This window comes from Lotus japonicus, chromosome 5 (assembly GCF_012489685.1).
Source record: "Lotus japonicus ecotype B-129 chromosome 5, LjGifu_v1.2".
NCBI lineage: Eukaryota > Viridiplantae > Streptophyta > Magnoliopsida > Fabales > Fabaceae > Lotus > Lotus japonicus.
In genome coordinates this window covers 34587766-34607277 of record NC_080045.1, presented here as the reverse complement: position 1 = coordinate 34607277, position 19512 = coordinate 34587766, and the positions used below count along the sequence as shown (strand labels likewise).

General features: G+C 39.7%; 2 protein-coding genes across 2 annotated transcripts; both read right to left on the bottom strand.

Moving 5' to 3' along the window:
* Positions 1-12916: 12916 nt before the first annotated feature.
* On the bottom strand, positions 12917-13999 carry LOC130719473 (uncharacterized). Its single transcript, XM_057570100.1, has one exon. It carries the CDS (start codon positions 13997-13999, stop codon positions 12917-12919), a length of 1083 nt encoding a protein of 360 aa, XP_057426083.1.
* Positions 14000-15747: 1748 nt separating this feature from the next.
* On the bottom strand, positions 15748-19512 carry LOC130720841 (protein ECERIFERUM 26-like). The gene is made up of 2 exons (XM_057571542.1): positions 18942-19512; positions 15748-16851 (listed from the first exon to the last, which is right to left on the bottom strand). Exons 1-2 carry the CDS (start codon positions 19371-19373, stop codon positions 15961-15963), a joined length of 1323 nt encoding a protein of 440 aa, XP_057427525.1. The 5' UTR covers positions 19374-19512; the 3' UTR covers positions 15748-15960.

The window sequence follows — 19512 nt, the reverse complement described above, 5'->3', positions numbered from 1 at the left end:
TAGTTACGACTAATAATAACCTAGGAACCAAGTTTGATCGAAGAAAAATCGACCCACCTAATTACCAATAGTGGCCGAGCACCCTAGGGGGGGGAGGAAGAAAATTCTTGTTTCAAAAACTTGTCCTTTCGCGCTAGATTATCGTACCTCGGAGTGTATACTACTTCGTGTAACCTTAGTGAGTATTGATTGCTGAGTTTCTGATAGTTTTTGATGGAATTATGTGGTTTTACTCTAAAGGTTCTTTTGAAGAATTTCCTGAAGATCAAGGAGCGCATTGTGAAGGAACTTTCGAGGAGAATCCTGGAGAATCTACAGGTGAGGGCTACTCACTGAATCCTTAGTTAATGCCTAGGTGTCGATGCTTTCGACTTGATTTACTGTTTACGCACTTGTTTGTGTTTGATTGGAAAAATGTTTTCTGAGGCTTCGGCTGACAATGTAGATGATTCATCTACTGACTGTTTTTGAGATTGAAGTACATGGTATGTGCTAAGTGGTTAATCTAGGATGTGTGATGTATGCTTTATATGCTAAGTGCTACGTGGTTATTCTAGGATGTGTTGATATATGACATGTTTGTTGACTGTGCTGATTTAATTATGTCTTTTCACTTATATCTGTGGTACTGAGGAGTGAGAATAACGGGCAGGTCATGCCGATTTTATTTTGAGATTTTGGGGAAAGTTTGATAGGACGAACGAAGATTCAGGCCTTGTTATGGTTATAGTGGATCGAGACATTCTCGGGGAGTTAATTGGGTTTATGGGATGTTGAAAACTCATAAGATTTGCGATAAGACTAAAAGGAAATTATTTTGTAAGGAAAACCCATAAGACATTAAACAACCTCTAAATCTTCAAATAATGATAATAAACTCGAAAGGAAGCTTAGGATTCAAATCTTAGTTTTGGAAAACGAGAAGTGTCGTCGGATCCAAGTGTTGAGAGATTCATAAGTTTTGAGTATGTTGGTACTCTTGTGCTCTGGGAGCAGTTGTGTTGTTAGGCTATCTGAGAGATAAGCCGGGAAACAGGTAGTTTCCGAGTATGTTGATACTCTTTTCTCGTTGAGCAGTTTTGACCATCGGATGGAGATGAGTCGGATGATTTGGAGATCATCATGAGTTATTGTGTTCTTGTAAAGATGTGTCTTTTGTCGCAGAATCGACTTTACCTTAGGGTAAGCTTTTAGAGACATTAATTTAGCTAGAACACGTGGCGACGTGTCGAGTGAGGTCGGAGACGTTGTTTGGCTAATCATTTCGCATTCATGCACCATTAATGAGGTATTAACACAAGACGGACTTCGGACCTCGGTGGATTCCAAAATAGTCATAAGACCCGGATTTCCGCGTAAGAGCGCTAGTAGGCGACTCTTAGTAGCAGACCGAAATGGCAGGCCTTCGGGTTTTATGCTGATCTGACTACCGTTGTTGTTGGTATAAGAGGCACGCGGGCCGAAATGGTCCCACCGTGGCTGGTGCTAGGGCTGATCCGTTGATGTCCATCCTTTCCGGAATGCATTTGGTTAACTGGGTTAACCGTCATTTCATTTCATGCAACATGCATACTGACTTAGTTGCTGAGTGTGATTGATAATTGTTAATCCTATTTGATGCATGCTATTTGTTATTGCTGTCATTTATATTCATTGTGGAATATGCAACCCTAGGATGCTATCCTTAACTTATAAGCCTAGATGGCTACCTCTTATCTGTACCTATTGGTGATATTATTTACATAATTCTTTGGAGTTGACCCTCGCGTCTTCTGTGTGTGTTTTGGCGGACTACGCCCATTGTCAGATGTCTTTAGCGGATTGGTTCACGATGGTCCACCCTTCGGGGGGGACTAGATATGAGATGATAGATCAGGATGACCCCGACGCGTGGGTGGTCGACCCCGCTAACCATCGCGCGACGTACTCGGGGAGAATCATGGAGGATCGGGTAGACAGAGTAGGACACTTGATGGAAGGAGTGCTGAGGAGGTGCACTGTCAGTTTCAACCTGCCACCCGGAGTGCATTGCGGACCCGGAGTAGGAGCATCGCCACCACCGTCATCCCCTGATGATGAGGACCCCTCAGAGGAGGAGCCTGTGGGAGTGCATTCTGTAGAGTCCAGTTCACCCTCCATTGCTATCATTGATGATCATGGATCGGGCCCTAAGCCCGTGAGTCCAGCACCGGAGCGCATCGCGGTTGCGAGGGGAGGACGGATAGTGTTTATAGACTTGGTCGTTCTAGATTCAGATTCAGACGACGATCATGCTAGCATGTAGGTTTTAGTGCTGGTGTGAGCTCCTTGAGATAGGATTAGTGTAGGAGTAGAGTCTTAGCTCTGACCATCATTTGTTTCTTTGGGGACAGGGTAGTTTCCCGCCTATAGCTTTTTGTGTGGTTTCTTTACGGGAATCACAGAGAGTTGGTTGGACTTAGGAGGTCTTCTTTTAGGCCGATTGGGCTAACTTATTCTCATTTTTGAGGTTTGTGTAGCGGACACTTCACCTTTACTTTGGTCTGTACATATTGCCTACGAGCGTTACCTTTTCTTACTTCCCGTCACTGGAGGTTTACTCGTGACGTGGTTTGCTACTTACAGCGGGGGCTGTGATTATTATTGTATATTAGTTCTGTTATCTTTCGTTGTCGAGTTTATTCCTTTCAGTCTTTGTTTATATTATCGAAAAAAAAATATTCACGTTTTTCCGCATTAAGTTTCTTTTGGTTACTAAAGTGATGCCACCGAAATCGGGGTGTTACAGAAAGACCAAGAGAAGACGGCATTCACTTGCCCTTACAGCGTGTTTGCTTATAAGAGAATGCCATTTGGGCTTTGCAATGCCCCAGCCACTTTCCAATGGTGTATGTTTGCTATTTTCTCTGACTTGATAGAGACTTGCATCGAGATTTTTATGGACGACTTCTCTGTTTTTGGTCCAAATTTTGATGCTTGTCTAGGGAATCTAGCTTTGGTTTTGAAGAGATGTCAAGAGACCAACTTGGTCTTAAATTGGGAGAAGTGCCATTTCATGGTTAGGGATGGCATAGTGCTTGGACACAAGGTGTTCGAAAAGGGGATTGAGGTTGATAGAGCTAAGATTGAAGTTATTGAAAAGCTCCCTCCCCCAACTAATATCAAAGGTATTAGGAGTTTTCTCGGGCATGCTGGTTTCTATAGGCGGTTTATTAAAGACTTTTCCAAATTAGCTAAGCCTATGACCAACTTGCTTGAAAAGGAAGCACCTTTTACTTTTGATGAAAATTGTTTGAAAGCTTTTGAGTCTATTAAAGAGAGTTTGGTGACAGCCCCTGTTATTGTTGCTCCGGATTGGTCTCTACCAATTGAGATCATGTGTGACGCTAGTGATCTAGCTTTAGGGGCTGTCTTGTGTCAAAAGAAAGAAAGAGTGTTGTATGTGATATACTATGCAAGTAGAGTGTTGAATGAGGCCCAAAGGAACTACACTACAACTGAAAAAAAGTTGTTGGGTGTAGTCTTTGCTTGCGAGAAGTTTAGGCCTTACATCTTGGGTTTTAAAGTTATTGTTCATACTGACCATGCTGCTTTGAGACATTTGTTTGCTAAACAGGACTCTAAGCCAAGGTTGATTCGATGGGTCTTACTCCTTCAAGAGTTCGACCTTGAGATCATTGACCGGAGAGGCAAGGACAATGGAGTGGCAGACCATTTGTCGAGATTAGAAGGTGGGGCGTGCAGCCCAATACCTATTCAAGAGGAGTTCCCGGATGAGAAACTCCTAGCTGTTTCCACCGAGGAACCCCTACCCTGGTATGTACTAATTTCCGTGTTGCTGGACTTATTCCCCATGACTTGACCTGGCAGCAGAAGAAGAAATTTCTGCATGATGCAAAATCATACCTCTGAGATGATCCTTTCCTTTTCAAAATTTGTTCTGATGGAGTCATAAGAAGGTGCATCCCAGATGTTGATTTTGAGAAAATTCTTTGGCATTGCCATGGATCAAGTTATGGTGGACATTTTAGTGGGGAGAGGACCGCTGCTAAGGTTCTCCAAAGTGGTTTCTATTGGCCTACTCTACATAAGGATAGTAGAGCTTTTGTTGAGAGTTGTGATAGATGTCAGCGGACTGGGATCATTTCAAGGAGAAATGAGATGCCCCTAAACAATATTTTGGAAATTGAGTTGTTTGATGTTTGGGGCATCGATTTCATGGGACCTTTCCCACCTTCTTTTGGTTGCCAGTATATTTTAGTGGCTGTTGATTATGTTTCTAAGTGGGTTGAAGCCGCTGCACTCTCAACAAATGACTCTAAGGTGGTGGTTGCTTTTCTGAAAAAGAACATTTTCACTAGGTTTGGTGTCCCTAGGGCTATTATAAGTGATGGGGGTACTCACTTTTGTAACAGAGCTTTCGAGGCTCTTTTGAAAAAATACGGTGTTAAGCACAAAGTGTCTACCCCTATCACCCTCAAACTAGTGGGCAGGTTGAGATTTCTAATCGGAAGTTAAAACGTATTCTTGAAAAGGTGGTAGATTCTTCCAGAAGGGATTGGTCAAGGAAACTTGACGATGCTTTGTGGGCCTACCGAACCTCTTTTTAAACTCCGATTGGTACCTCTCCTTTCCACCTAGTTTTTGGGAGAGCGTGTCACTTACCTGTGGAATTAGAACACAAGGCCTATTGGGCCATAAGGAAATTGAATTTTGATTGGAAAGTTGCTAGCGAGAAGAGACTCTTGCAATTGAATGAGCTTGATGAGTTTCGACTCCGAGCTTATGAGAGTGCTAGCATCTACAAGGAAAAGACAAAGAAGTGGCATGATAGGAAGATTCTTAATAGGGAATTTGTCTCAGGGAAATTAGTGCTACTCTTCAATTCTAGATTGAGACTATTCCCTAGGAAACTTAAGTCCAGATGGTCTGGACCCTTTGTGGTCAAGAGGGTGTACCCTCATGGTGCTGTTGAGGTTGAAAACCCAGAGACCAAGAATACTTTTACTGTGAACGGTCAGAGGTTGAAAGTGTACCTAGGTGGTGAAGTATTGAAGTTGGAAACCATGTTTTTCAGACCTCCAACTTGACAAGGAGGATAGTCTACCTAAGACTATAACAATGGGCTGCTTGGGAGACAACCCAAGTCTTGTTTTATTTTGCATGTTTGGTTGTTGCATTTTGCAGGGAATGGGAGCCTGAAGTTTAGAAATAAGAGGTGGATCCGAGGCCTCTGTTGTGTTTGGTAAAAGAGGTTATCCCTACTCTCTTAGCAAAATTCATGCATTTTTAGCATATTTTTCCTTTGTAGCGTTTCTTTATCTTCTCAATCATGCATTTTTGTAAATGGAGTCTTTTGTGTCTGGGTTGCTATTCCCCTATACTTAGATGACATGCTTCAGAGTTTTGCTCTCTCACATGATGCTTGTTTTGAAAATGTTTTTAAGAGGATACTTTGTGTTGTTTTTGGGGGATGTTTGTATGTTGGGAAAGAGAGGATGAGACTTCGGTCTTCTAAATGTGTCTTGATGATTGAGTTGATGTGAGTCCACAAGGGTTCATCTTTGACCCTTCACCATAAATCTTCCTGGAGGATCCTGACTCACTTGCACTTCTTGGTTCTGGGTTGAATTCATTCTTTGCGTGCTTTAGGAGACTTGCATTCTTGAGACTTGTAGGTTTTCTTGGACTTCAGAGCTTGTACTGTACATCTTTATCCCGAGTCAACCCTTTTGATCCTTTTGGAGAATTCTTTGTTATCCTTGTTGTGTGGGTCGGCTGTTTGGTTGGAGAATGGGGAGTTGTGGTCTTTAAATTGTTTTGGAGCTAAATAAAGTTTGAAATGTCTCTTGCCCCAAGAGTAAAAAAAAAAATAGAAGAAGAAAAAGGAAAAAGCTCCTAATCAAGTTGGAGTTGCAAAGAGGAAAAAAGAAAGTTGAAAAGGGGGGGTCAAGAGACTTGTGTTAGAAAAGTTTGTTGTTGAAAGCTCCGAGGTGTCTAATAAGACCACACTCAAACTTGTGCAGCCATAGTTTTCCTTAGGGACCACCTACCTTGTGCTTCGCCTAGCCAACATTGCAACCCTTTTGAAGTCTCATTGATAATGCATTGTCAACTTTAGTTGCTCTTGAGTGAATGATTCCCAGAACCTATGAACTTGCTTGTGTGCTCAATGCACTAAATCATTTTCTCATGCTAGGATGTTAGTTCTAAATGCGTCTCATAGTGGACTCTAATTCTTCTTTATCTAAGAGTAGCATGAAGTTGATTGTTGTATCTCCCTCTTGGAACTAACTGCATTCACTTGATCTCCCGATTTTCTGTTAGTGTATCCCTTTTTTGGCGTGTGTGTTGGGAGTAATTCTTGGAGCTTGAGGGCAAGCTAATCTTAGTGACGCTCGAGGGAGAGCTGTCGTTGAGTATAGTGGTGTGATGACCCTAGTTTAGTGGTGTTTTTAGGGTCATTCCTTTGTTAGTTTTGTGTCTTTTTGTTGAGTCTCATGTAGTGTTTCTTGCATTATCATGCATTTTTATCTTTCTTTGTGTTTTTATTTTGTTTAGGTATTTTTGTAGTTTTATAGGGAGTTTTCTTGCATTTTAAGTAAGTTTAGGACTTGCATGATTTTCTTATGTTTAATGAAGGACCTCTTGTGCTAATGAGCTCTTTGAGCTTTTGGATATTTGCCTTGACTTGTTGGTTAGATTTGCTGATCAGAAACTGAAGGAAAAAGAAGGCCAAGGAGCATGGAATTGAAGGAGGACTTAAAGGGGTTTGAAAGAGGAGTTACAAGAAGCCAAAAAGTCTTTTCCAGCGAGCTTGAGCGCCTAGGCGCTGGGAATTGGCGCCTAGGCGCTAGTTATATTTTCTGAACCTCCTGGAATTGGCGCCCAGGCGCTGGGAATTGGCGCCTGGGAATTGGCGCCTAGGCGTCAATTACCTTACAGAGAGCATGTTTTCAGCTTGAATTGGCGCTCAGGCGCTCTGAATTGGCGCCTGAGCGCCCAGACTCGCCTGTTTTGCCTATAAATTGGTTTTTAGACATTTTTCTTGGAACCTTTTGTCAATTTCTCATATTGTAATAAGTTAGAAGAGAGGGTTTGAATTCTAGAGCTTGAGGAGCTTTCTCTAAGCCTTATGTTCCAGGTTTCATCTTTACTTTCTTGTATGGATTTCATAGCCATGCTTGGCTAAAACCCCTTTTGCTTTGGGTTCTTTGTAAGACTTTGAATGTTTTAGCTTTCAATCCTTTTCTATTCATGATGTTCTGAGTAAACCCTTGAATCTCACTCCTATGCTTATTCTTTCAAGCTTGAATGCATGCTAGCTTTTTACTTTTCTATAATCGTAACGATAGTTTGTTATAGAATTGAGACTTGTTGTGAGATTACCTCTACTATACTTGCTGTTAGGAATAGAGGAAGGGTTGGGGTTTGTTGGCCTAAATTGTATGCTTAGTGCTTCTAGCAAATGTTTAGGTTATTAAGGAATTGAACCTATCTTTTGATTAGGAAGGGTTTTCTTTCCGAGGCATCGAAAGATAACTAACTAGGCTAGAACATCAAGGAGAGACTCCGGATTTATTGAATAGGAAGGTTTGCTAAAACTGAATTAGTTGAGCAAGAACCCAAGGCAATCTCATCACTGATTTCCACACACTTTATTACTTGTTCACTTGTCTTTTACATGACCTAAGAAACAATCAACCTTTAAAACTGAATTTTACTTGCTTTTCAACCTTGAACTTGATTCTTAAACTGAATTTGCAATATAATTCCCTGTGGTTCGACAATTTAAAACCGGGTAGATTCTGTACACTTGCAGATTGACCAACAAGCAACATCTTTTGATGTATTTGCTTATGGATTAGCACCCTCTGAATCAATGCCTTGATCTGCAATTGTTATGCTCATATCTGCAAACTTTTCAGCTAGCTTTGACTTGTCAGAGTCAAGCTTGTCATCAAATATGACATGAATAGATTCTTCAATAGTTCTATATTCAATGTTATAAACTCTAAAACCTTTATAACGTTCAGAATATCCTACCAGATAGCATTTCAAAGACTTAGAATCAAACTTATGCAATCTATCCTTAATATTTAACATATAGAAAATCCAACCAAAAGGATTAATGTAAGAAATGTTGGGCTTTGTATTCTTCCACAATTCATAAGGAGTCTTATTCAGAATTGGTCTTATAGAGATTATGTACTGAATATAACATGCTGTGTTTACTGCCTCAGCCGAGAAGTGCTTTGCCATGTCAGTTCCTTGGATCATGGTTCTCGCCATCTCTTGAAGAGTTATGTTCTTCCTTTCCACAACGCCATTCTGCTGAGGAGTTCTAGGACAAGAGAAATCATGTGATATCCCATAGGTATCAAAGATTTTATCAAACTCCTCATTCTCGAACTCTCCACCATGATCACTCCTGACACGGACAATTCTGCAACCATTCTCATTTTGCACTTGGGCAACAAAGGTAGAGAACACAGAATGCGACTCATCCCTGTGTCTTAAGAATTTTACCAATTTCTAGCGGCTAAAGTCGTCAACGAAGACCATCCCATATTTCTTGCCACCTATAGACTCAGTTTTCACTGGTCCAAATAGGTCAATATGCAGAAGTTCCAACGGCCTCAAGGTGGAAACAACATTCTTTGCCTTGAAAGAGACTTTTGTAAATTTGCCTTTCTGACATGCTTCACAAAGAGCATCTGAAGAATACTTCAGAGTGGGTAAGCCCCTGACAAGGTCAAGCTTACTTAGCTGAGAAATCTTTCTCATGCTAGCATGCCCTAACCATCTATGTCATACCCATTGCTCCTCGTTAACAGAAAGAAGACACTTTACTTTTTGAGTTTCCAACTCAGATAATCTGATCTTGTAGATGTTGTTCCGCCTCTTGCTGTTAAACAAAACAGAGCCATCGATCTGACTTACAACCCTACATGACTTTTGATTGAAAATAATGTCATAACCCTTGTCAGCTAATTGACTTATTGACAATAAATTATGCATTAAACTGTCAACTAATAAAACATTATCAATGCGTGGACCCTTACCAATACCTATGGTTCCAGAGCCAACAATCTTACCCTTCTCGTTGCCTCCAAAACCAACTTCACCTCCAGGTTTAAGTTTTAGGTCTTGGAACATACGCTTTTCTCCCGTCGTGTGACGCGAGCATCCACTGTCCAGATACCATTATTGGAGTCTCAGTGGAGCTATCAAGGATATCTGCAACATATATAATATTTTCCTTAGGTACCCACTTTCTGGGTCCTTTCTTGTTAGTTACCCCAGAAGTTCTGACAACTTTGGGTCTTTCAACAGGATAATGCAAAGGAATCTGAGCATGATATTTTGACATAGAAAATGTTCCTTTCTTAATAGGTAAAGAAACTTCAGAAGATAAGGGTTCAGGTATTATGGTGCCAGAAGGAACAAAATGTTCATAAAGAGATTTAGGTTTAGGCATAAGAGGCTCACTTCTACTGGGTCTAGAATAGCCAATACCATTCATTCCATTTTTGCTAACGCCATAGATCATTGAAGCCATTAAGCTTCTATCTACGCTTTTAGCTAGGAATCTTTGAAAATATTTTTCATATTTGGTTTCATTTTTATCATCAAAGGTACTAGATGGAATAACTTCTTCTAACTTGGAAATTTGATTTTTAAGAACAAAGTTAGAGTTAACCAGAGAGAAGTTGTTTTCATTTAATTATGAAATGGTTTTCTTATATCTAGCAGAGACTTCAGAAGCATCAAGAAAATTATTTTTCAACTTTTTATGCTTAGTCAGAAGAGAATCATGTTTACTCATAATTTCAGCTAAAGCAGATTTAAGTTCAGACAATGAAAAGGATGCGAATACCTCATTTTCATCTTCAGAGTCTGTCTCAACTTCTGATGTTGGATCAGCGTCTGATTCAGTCTTTGACAATAGCCATGAGTCTTTCAACAACTTCACCATCAGAGTCCACTTCTTCTGAGTCTGAATCATCAAGAGTTACCATGAGACCTTTCCTAGCCTTGAAGTGTTTCTTAGGCTTCTTGTCTTTCTTCAGCTTAGGACAATCACTCTTGTAATGTCTTGCCTCCTTGCATTCAAAGCATGTAACCTCTTTAGGTGATGATTTACGTTGACCCGATGAAGACTCTTATTTTCCTTTGGCTTTTGGTGATCCTCTGAATTTGCTTTTCCTGTGCTTCCAAAGGTGATTGATCCTTTTAGAAATCAATGAAAGCTCATCTTCATCAGAATCTTCGGAAGATTCTTCTGAAACTTGTTCAGCTTGAAGTGCCTTGGCCTTCTCAGAGTTTGACTTCAGAGCTGTGGATTTCTGCTTCTTCTGGATGACGTGGTCAGCAAGATCTATCTCATGACTCTTCAGAATGCGGATGAGTTCTTCCAAACTCATCTTGTTGATGTTTCTGGACAACTTCAAGGAAGTTACCAAGGGCATCCACTTCTTAGGAAGACCCCTGAGAATCCTCTTTACGTGGTCAGCAGTGGTGTAGCCTTTGTCAAGCACTCTAATTCCAGCATTGATCATCTGGAATCTGGAAAACATAACACTTACTGATTCTTCAGGTTCCATCATGAAGGCTTCATACTTTTTGATCAAAGATAACGCCTTTGTTTCATTGACTTCTTCATTTCCTTCATGAGACATCTTTAAGGAATCAAATATGGCCTTTGCAGAATCACAGTCAGTGATCTTCTCATATTCTTCATATGAGATAGCATTCAGCAAAATGGTTCTTGCTCTATGATGATCTTTGTACATCTTCTTTTGACTCTCGTTCATCTTATCTCTTGGAATCTTCACTCCATCTTCATCAACTAGACGAGGGTAGCCATCAACAACATGATCTTAGAGATCAGCATCAAAGCCAAGAAAGAAAATTTCGATGCTATCTTTCCAATAATCAAACTTTTCTCCATCGAAGATAGGTGGTTTAGCACTACAGTGATCTTTTTGAGTATCGCTGGTGGTGGTCGCCATTTGAGTTTTTCACACCGGTCCAGATCTTTGAACACTGTTAAGTGTGGTAATCAGAACTTACGCTCTGATACCAATTGAAGGTATGAAAAACACTAGAAAGGGGGGGGGGTTGAATAGGGTTTTTAAGATTAACCGCTTTCTCTCAATGATAATAACAATCATTTCCTTGAAAGAATATAAAGTGCTAAAGAGGAGGGATAAAGAAAAGCACACAAGGATTTTATCCTGGTTCACTTGATGAATCTCTCAAGCTAGTGCAGTCCACCCGTTAAGGTGATTTCTTCCTTCTTAGAATGAAGGCAATCCATTATTCAAAGATTGTTATACCTGCACTAGCACACCTTGCTCAGTGACTAACAATACTAAGAACTAGCAGCACTAAGACAACCTTTCCTTAGTCTTCTCAAGAATACTGACCTCACCGGTCTCTCAAGGATCTACAAACAAAGTTTGTGAAAGAGTTTGGTTTACAATGAGATGCTTCTAAACAAACAGAAGTAAACACAATAAGAACAGTGAGGAAGTATTGCTAAGGTATTCGCTGAAAGTATTTCATGTGTATGCACAATAGTTTCTTAGCACATTTCTTCTATCTTCAGCCTTTAAATACTCCAAGGTGTTGAGGTTGTTTCCTTTGAAATAATCTATCCGTTAGGGGGCAGTGCTGGAATTTCCAGAGCTTGTTGTGGTTGAACGTCGTAGGTAAGGCGGTCAGAATAGTACATTTGCTTTTGTACGAATGACAATGACATTGCCTTAGCCTAGTTGACTCTTGATCTTGGACGACGCTTCATGTTGGAACTTGTGAAGCTGGGTGATCAGAGTCAGAAGGAAGCTTGGATCCTCTAACCTTCAGAACTTTTGCTTCTTGACCGTTCATCAGAACATTTGGACTTCAGAGCATGAAGTGCTTCTGGTCTTGAGAGCCAGCTTACTCTTGGACTTCAGAGCTTCCAAGTCTTCAGCTTTTGGACCGTTCCTCAGAACATCTGGTCTGCAGAGCTTCAGAGCTAGAATCTTTCAGAGTCCACATCAGAGCTTTAATCTTCAGAACATCTGAAGCGTTTGCTACCGTTCAGAAGAACGTAGTGAATGCAGAAGCGTAACATTGGCTACTCTTGGGTCTTCAACTTCTGATAAATGTTGAGTCTTTGAATCAGAGTCAGAGCCTGTTTGCCACAACTTAAAAGACAAAGGTTAGAGTACCATAATTGTTCATACATAATAAATAAACTTGTTATCAACAAAACATAAAGTTATACCACCTAACCAAATCTTGGTCTTACACACACCAAGCGAACTTTAGTGGTAGCAAAGGGAATGAAGAAAAATACTCTTTTTTGAATTTCCACAAAGATGACAACGCCTTAGGTGAATGAAATTAATGATTGTTCTATAGAGCTAGGGTATATGCAGCTCGACACTTGAGTGAGAAGGGGCTTCATACTCTTTGCAAGGAAAAATATGCTTTCGATGAAAGGTACATCTCTTAAAACTTTCGGTGAACAGTGATGTCGGCTGCTGATCTCAATGTCCTTATTATAAGGGTTTATAACCCTAAACTATAAAAAAAGGGGTCTAGAGCAAGAAGCTCTAGAAAAAAAAAAGAACTGATGGGCTCGGGCTGAAAGAGAAAGTGAGCCATTATTTTTTTTTCAGATTTTTTTCTTAACTCATTTCTTATCATTTTCAAATTAAAGACATAACATCCAATTAATTTTAATCCATCTTTTAAATCACTTAAAGTAAAAGAAAAAGGTCAAAATGGAGGGAAAAAAAATTTATTCACATTTTCTTATTCCTAAAATTTTACTTCTACTCAAACACCTTGATAGCTCTACATTTTCACCATCTTCATACAAATTTTATAAACTAAGTTAAACGTTTTTTTATTTTTTTTGAAACTGGATAATATATTGAAATCAAAACGCCATAGAGGCTAATACATCCGAAGTCACCAAAAGATCCAAATCTGGGGGAACCTCCTCAATCCAAACAATGTTAGAAAATTTTGAGGAGTTCTTAGCCAAGAAATCAGCCACACTGTTACCGGAACGACGAACAAAGGAAAGATCAAAACTAGTAAAGTAAGAGACCATGTCTCGACAATCATTTAAAACTGAAAATAAATAAGAATCCCCTAGCCTATTCTTCTTCCAAGCCTCAAAAAGTTGTAGGCAATCCGTCTCTAAAACCACCCGGAAGAAACCAAGGTCCTTGGCCAAAGAAACGCTCCAACGGAATGCTAAAGCTTCAGCCATGAGAGCGGAAGATGCACTTGTGAAACCAAGAGCAGCCGCTGCCATCACCTCCCCATTGTTATTCCTTGCTATCATACCAAAACCTGTATCGCTAGCAGCAGTCCATGAGGCATCAAAGTTAATTTTGATGGTGTTCCCAACCGGTCGTCGCCAAGCTATCCTTAAGTCCTCTACACGAGCTGGACCTGGTGCTAGTGACCCGCTGCTGTCCGCGCATTCCAGCGTTGGAACACGATGTAGCAGGGCCTCAAAGGTGGCTTGGATCCCGTTATGCACAAGGTTATTCCTCTGCTCCCATATTGCATATATCATAGTCATACCATAACTGATTACCTCTGGTTCATCTGTGTCGAACAACTGTTGTAAGTAACTTGCAGGATCGTCACTTTCCCGGAACCTCAAACTCAAAGGCGAAGCAAACCACCATCGGAGCACCACAGGAAGTTGGAACAGAACATGAGCTGCTGTCTCCTCAGATTCCAAGCAAAACCGACAGCTCCCGTCAACCTCCATTCCACACTTCCTCAACGCTTGACGCACAGGTAAGATCTCGAGCATTGCCCGCCAAGCCACATCCTTCACTCGCGGTAGAACCTGAGCTTTCCACAAAGACATCCAGAAGCTTTTCCGTTGGCCATGCCCTCTTGCATCAGAGCTGGAGGAAGGAGAGGCTGCATGCCGGGAACGATGTTGGCGCACAAAGTCATAGCCAGTTTTGGTGGTGTAGGTTCCATCGGTTGTCATGGGCCAAAAGAGAACATCTGGTGATGGGCGCAAAGGGAGAGGGATTGATATGATCTCATTGGCTGTGGGAGGCCAGAAATTCAACTCAATCAAGTCTCAATTCCAAGCCTGCACATTATCAACAAATAAATTGGACACATAATTTAAGTTAGCAAGTTGTGCCATATCTTCACGGTATATCAAAGATATCCACTTGGAAGCCAACAATCCTTCCAAATATCAATCTTTTTACCATCACCAACTCTCCAGCGAGCCCCTTCCTCAAAAACCCAAGAAGTGCGAAAGATGCTAGTCCAGGCATAACTAGGACGTGCATGCTTCTTCGCTGCACTTAGAGGGACATGAGGGTAATACACGGCCTTAAAGACACGGCCCAAGAGGGACTCTGGTTGCTTTTGAATGCGCCACCACGTTTTTGCAACAAGAGCTGTATTAAAAGCTTTGAAATCACGAAAGCCCACGCCACCATCCCACTTAGATCGACACAACGAGTCCCATTTGAGCCAATGAATCCCCCGACGGGAGGCATCACCACTCCAATAGAACTTGCTGATCATGCGCTCAATATCTGCACATAAACCGTCAGGTAAGAGAAAACAAGACATTATATAAGCTGGAATTGCTTGAGCCACAGCTTTAATAAGGACCTCTCTACCCGCCCGGGATAGGGATTTTTCATTCCAACCTTTGAGTTTCTTCCAAACTCTCTCTTTGACAAATTGGAAAATTTGGGTCTTAGACTTACCAATAATGGTAGGAATCCCCAAATATCTGTCATAGTTATCCACTGCCTACACACCCAAAAGCATTTTAAGCTCATTGAAACGGGAACTAGGCACATTGCGGCTACATGATAGCATTGATTTGTTAAAATTAATGATCTGTCCAGAAACTCTCTCATAGGAAGCAAGGATCCTCCGGATCGCTTGGGCTTCTTCCACTGTGGCTCTAGCAAAGACCACACTATCATCTGTAAAAAGAAGATGTGAGATAACAAGTGCAGATGAGGAGCGAGCAATTTTAATGCCATGAAGGGTTGAGGCTTCGATCTCCTTCTGAATCAAAGTAGAGAAAACCTCCCCACAGAGAATAAATAAGTACAGAGACAATGGGTCTCCTTGTCGCAAACCTCTACCCGGGTCAAAAGGAACCTGGGGGCTTCCATTCAGCATCACCTGAAACTGAACTGAGGTAACACAACCCATAATGAGAGATGTCCAAGCAGTAGGAAACCCCATCTGCACCAGGACACTCTCCAGAAACGGCCATTCGACCCTATCATACGCCTTAGACATATCAAGCTTTAAAGCCATCATGCCATTACGGCCCGACATCGTTTTCTTCATCAGATGGAAACACTCATATGCCACTAGTGCATTGTCAGTGATCAACCGACCCGGAACAAACGCACTTTGGGGGCCAGTAATGATATCAGATAAAACAAGCTTAAGTCTAAATAACCTAAATGACTCGAATCGAGTTTTCATTTTGCTCATGGCACTCTCATTTATTTCCATGATATTAAATCAAATTAAAATCGCATTGAATAAGTGATTCATTTATTAGCAACTAACTTTTGGTACATCAGAAAGATAAATTACATCCATTAGGGATTGAACTCTAGACCTTCCCCACCTAACCTACATGTCTCCTAGCTCTTACCAGTTACCACTTGAGCTATCATTCTATTAACTTGTACAAATTTCCAACACTTATTTATATATATAAATATGCACTCAATAAATATATAAGATCAAAATTAAAACACTTCTATTAAAAGCTTATATATATATAAAAAGTATTACATTCCATTTAGTAATTTCACAAGTGATTCCTTTATAAATCAAACTCTATAAGACCATAATCCCTTATTCAATAACTTGCAGATCCCTAACACGCATCACAAACAATATGAAAACAATCCACATAACCACAACTTAACACAATCACACCGTGAAAAATCAAAATCCCGGACGTGAGCAAATTATACCCCATTCTCCTTCTAGCTTAGCTTTCAACTGATCCAGTTCTTTCCCAGGCAACGAAACCGTCACAATCCTTCCATCACCACCACCATCTTCCGGTGCCGGAAGAACCAAAACAACACCTTGATCACCCACCCCACGGAAAGTACAATTCGCCATAACCGGTTTATGTCCATTCAGCTTCACACCGCGAAAATCAGCTTCTTCCAAATCTACAAAAGTCAAGTTCGCTCCATAAACAATAAAGTCCTCTTTCCCTTCACCTTCATCCACCAACTTCTCCATAGCATGATTCTCAACAGTCCTTTTCTCAGCAATCAGCTTAGCCAATTTTAACACATCAGATTTCCCAGCAGCCGAACTTGCCTCGAATTTGCTCAACACGAGGCCGTTGGAGGGGAACTCATTTTCAGCACGGTTAGAGTCACTTGTGCAAATTGTCACAACCCTTGGTCCAGAGCCATCACTTATTTGCGCTATGCATTTCCACACCAATGCTGAAATAATTTCAAAATATGAAGCTTCAACTTTTGTGGCGTTGTTGGTTTGGTTTGTGGCCGTTAGCAGCTGCTGAAGTTGTTTGGATGTGATGTGGAAAGTGTGAGTGGCCACGTCGTTGTCGTTAGTGGCGAGCCAGAATTCACCAACAATTCTGGTCTTTTTAATGATAGAGGGTTTCTCAATATTGAGGGACTTAGTTGGGAATTGAGGTTCAGAGAGATTTGAGATGTGAAGTGATTTTGGTGGGGGGTTACCCGCCAGGATCTGACTCCACTTGGTGATGAAATTAAAAGCTGAAACTGCATCTCCAAGGACATGAGCCCAGCTTAGTCCTAAGGACAGTCCTCCACATTTGAACCAAGTGAACTGAAAGGGGAAACAAAATTATTGATCAGAAATTCAGTTACTTATACTATCCAACAAAAGACGTACACACATTTATGCCTAGTTTGAAGGCTAGGTGCATGGTCTAAATCTCCTTAACCATATAGGTCAAATCACAGTAATAATAATTTGGTATGTGTTTTATGATATTTTTGTGATATATGTTAATATACTGAATCACTTAAAACTGAGATGATTTATCTCATGTTTATTTGAAATGATTTACCAACCCTAATTTCAAAGGATAGAAAATGAATAAAATAGAAATCTAACAGTAGAAAACACAAATTTTCAAAGAATCTCCTCCCATTTGGTTGAGAAAAAAACCTGAGGAGAAAAGAAAAATTGAAGACCCACATCAATTATTTTCACCTGATCTTTCCAGCTAGAAAATTCGAGTGGGCGAGAATTTCATGTTATTTGACAAATATACTCTTCAATTTACAATTTATAATAATAATACATATTGACAAAGTATGATAATGAATAGGTTTAGACCCGTCTCCTTTTTGGGCGGATTATGTTTACCCAAATTATTTTGTAGCTAGACCTAGATCTAAATATGTAGATTTAGACACATTTATATAGGAAAGACCACTTATATTCAATTTTATATTGAAATAATTAGGTTTATAACTCTCAATTGAAAACTCTATATCTAATAAACTTGATTCATGGCAGATGAACAAAATCTTATCGATCAACTATAATTGAGCGCGGCTGATCATTTAGAGAATCCTTCAATCTAATTACATTTTTTATTTATTAATTTATTGAATTATGTTGGTACTAAAACCCTTATCTCAGTGTACTGTAAAAAAAAAAACCCTTATCTCAGTAACTTTCCAGTGTCTCAGGCTCTTTCTCAGCCACAGAGCATGCATTAAGTTTGTTCAGCGGCAGTTCCTCAACCGTGATTCATATTGATTTCTGTCAGGATTTACTATTATAACACCACCCACTTTTGCACCTTTTCCCATACAGGTCTTAACCAACGGTCCTTGGGATGTTTGGTAAATTATTAGTATTGCTTGCACAAAGACTTGCACGTGGAGTGAAAAAAATGATAAAACAAAATTAATATTTGCTAAATTAAGAAAGTACATGTACTTCATGAAATAAATACCTCAATAATTGAATTTGGTAGAAAAACTTTAATTGATTTTATCATCAATAATGATTTCATGGACAACCTTTGACGTCGATTATTAGAATGATATGAAGAGAACATAATTAAATAATAGATATAATATATGATATTATGTAAGGAAAAGACAGATAAAAATAAATACGTCAGTGTGTATTTTTTTTGTTACGAGAGGAAAATAATATCTCATTGTACATGTTTGGCGGTATACATATTATTATTTTTTATATCAGGTACCATAAATATTATTTGTGAAAGTGTTTGTAAAAACTTAAAAAAATAATTTAAGAGTTATTTTAGACTTATTAAATTAGTTTTTTAAGCCGCTCAAATTAATTTATGCTTATAAGTTTCAACCAATACTATTTTAAGCTATTTTAATAAACAATCTCAAATTTCTGATAATCATTTATGGCAAAAAATTTATAGCCAATTAGGTTATTGTCAGAAAGCCGAAAAATAGACATCTCACTTACACTTTCTGTTGAAGTTGTAATTAATATGTTTTATTTTATACTATGTACCTTTTTTTCCTTATTAATTGTTCACTTTGAAAAAAAAAATTTGTTTCAATAAATTTATCCGTTTAACATTTTAAAAGAGCATTAAATGATATTTTTCTATTTTGGAGTAATAAAATGAGGAAATATCAAATATATTCCAGAGAGATAAAATAGAAAAACAAATAATACTTTCTAAAAATTAACAATATTAATTGCCTTCCTTGTGTTTTTTTCTTTCCCTGTACTGTTGAATAAGAATGGAAATAGTAGTTTTAAGCATTTAAAGGTAAATCAAACAAACTATGTGCACAATCAATTATAATTTAGAACTCTTTTTAGATACTCATTAATAAGTATGAAAATAAAAGAAAAATTATATATCTAACAAAAATCAGAAGAAGAAGTTGAAGGTGTACGTATACCTTAATGAAAAGCAAAGGAGAAAAGGCAAGATCGGGACCAAGCACGTGATCCGGTGCAAGTCCCTCAACTCCATACCCATTTTCATCAAACCACTCTCTCAGCGTTATCTCCTGGTGCGACTCCGCAACGCGCACACCAGCATCATTGCACTTGATGTACGGTCTACCCGACTCGGATCTCCTGATCCGACCCGAAACATGGGAGTATTTGTCCAGCAACGGGAACATAGGTCCCTTCAAGTCACAGGCTGTGAGACCCTGCACAGCTTCAGAGCTGAAGAAGTAAACGGGTCGGATATAGTGGAGTTTCATGAGCAAGTCCATGTAGTTCAGCTGATATGCACCGTTTTCTTCGCCTCTTGGGGTGGCTGGAACCACCGTGGAGATTCTTGAGCTCACAGGGGTGGTTTCGAAATCAGGTAGAGAACCCATTAGAATTAACAGAGATTAATGAGAGAATTGGAACTTGGAAGGGTATGTGTGTGTTGTGTTGTGTGTGTGTTATTTCGATGATGGAAGGAAGGGTGTGTGTAGTTTCATTTATAGGAAGGCAATAATGGGATGGTAGAAG

Excerpts from the sequence above, each read along its gene's own strand:
- LOC130719473 (XM_057570100.1), bottom strand. The coding sequence starts at position 13,999 with ATGACAACCGATGGAACCTACACCACCAAAACTGGCTATGACTTTGTG.
- LOC130720841 (XM_057571542.1), bottom strand. The coding sequence starts at position 19,373 with ATGGGTTCTCTACCTGATTTCGAAACCACCCCTGTGAGCTCAAGAATC. Across the intron at positions 16,852-18,941 it reads CTCCTTTGCTTTTCATTAAG|TTCACTTGGTTCAAATGTGG; the intron begins GTATACGTACAC and ends TTCCCCTTTCAG.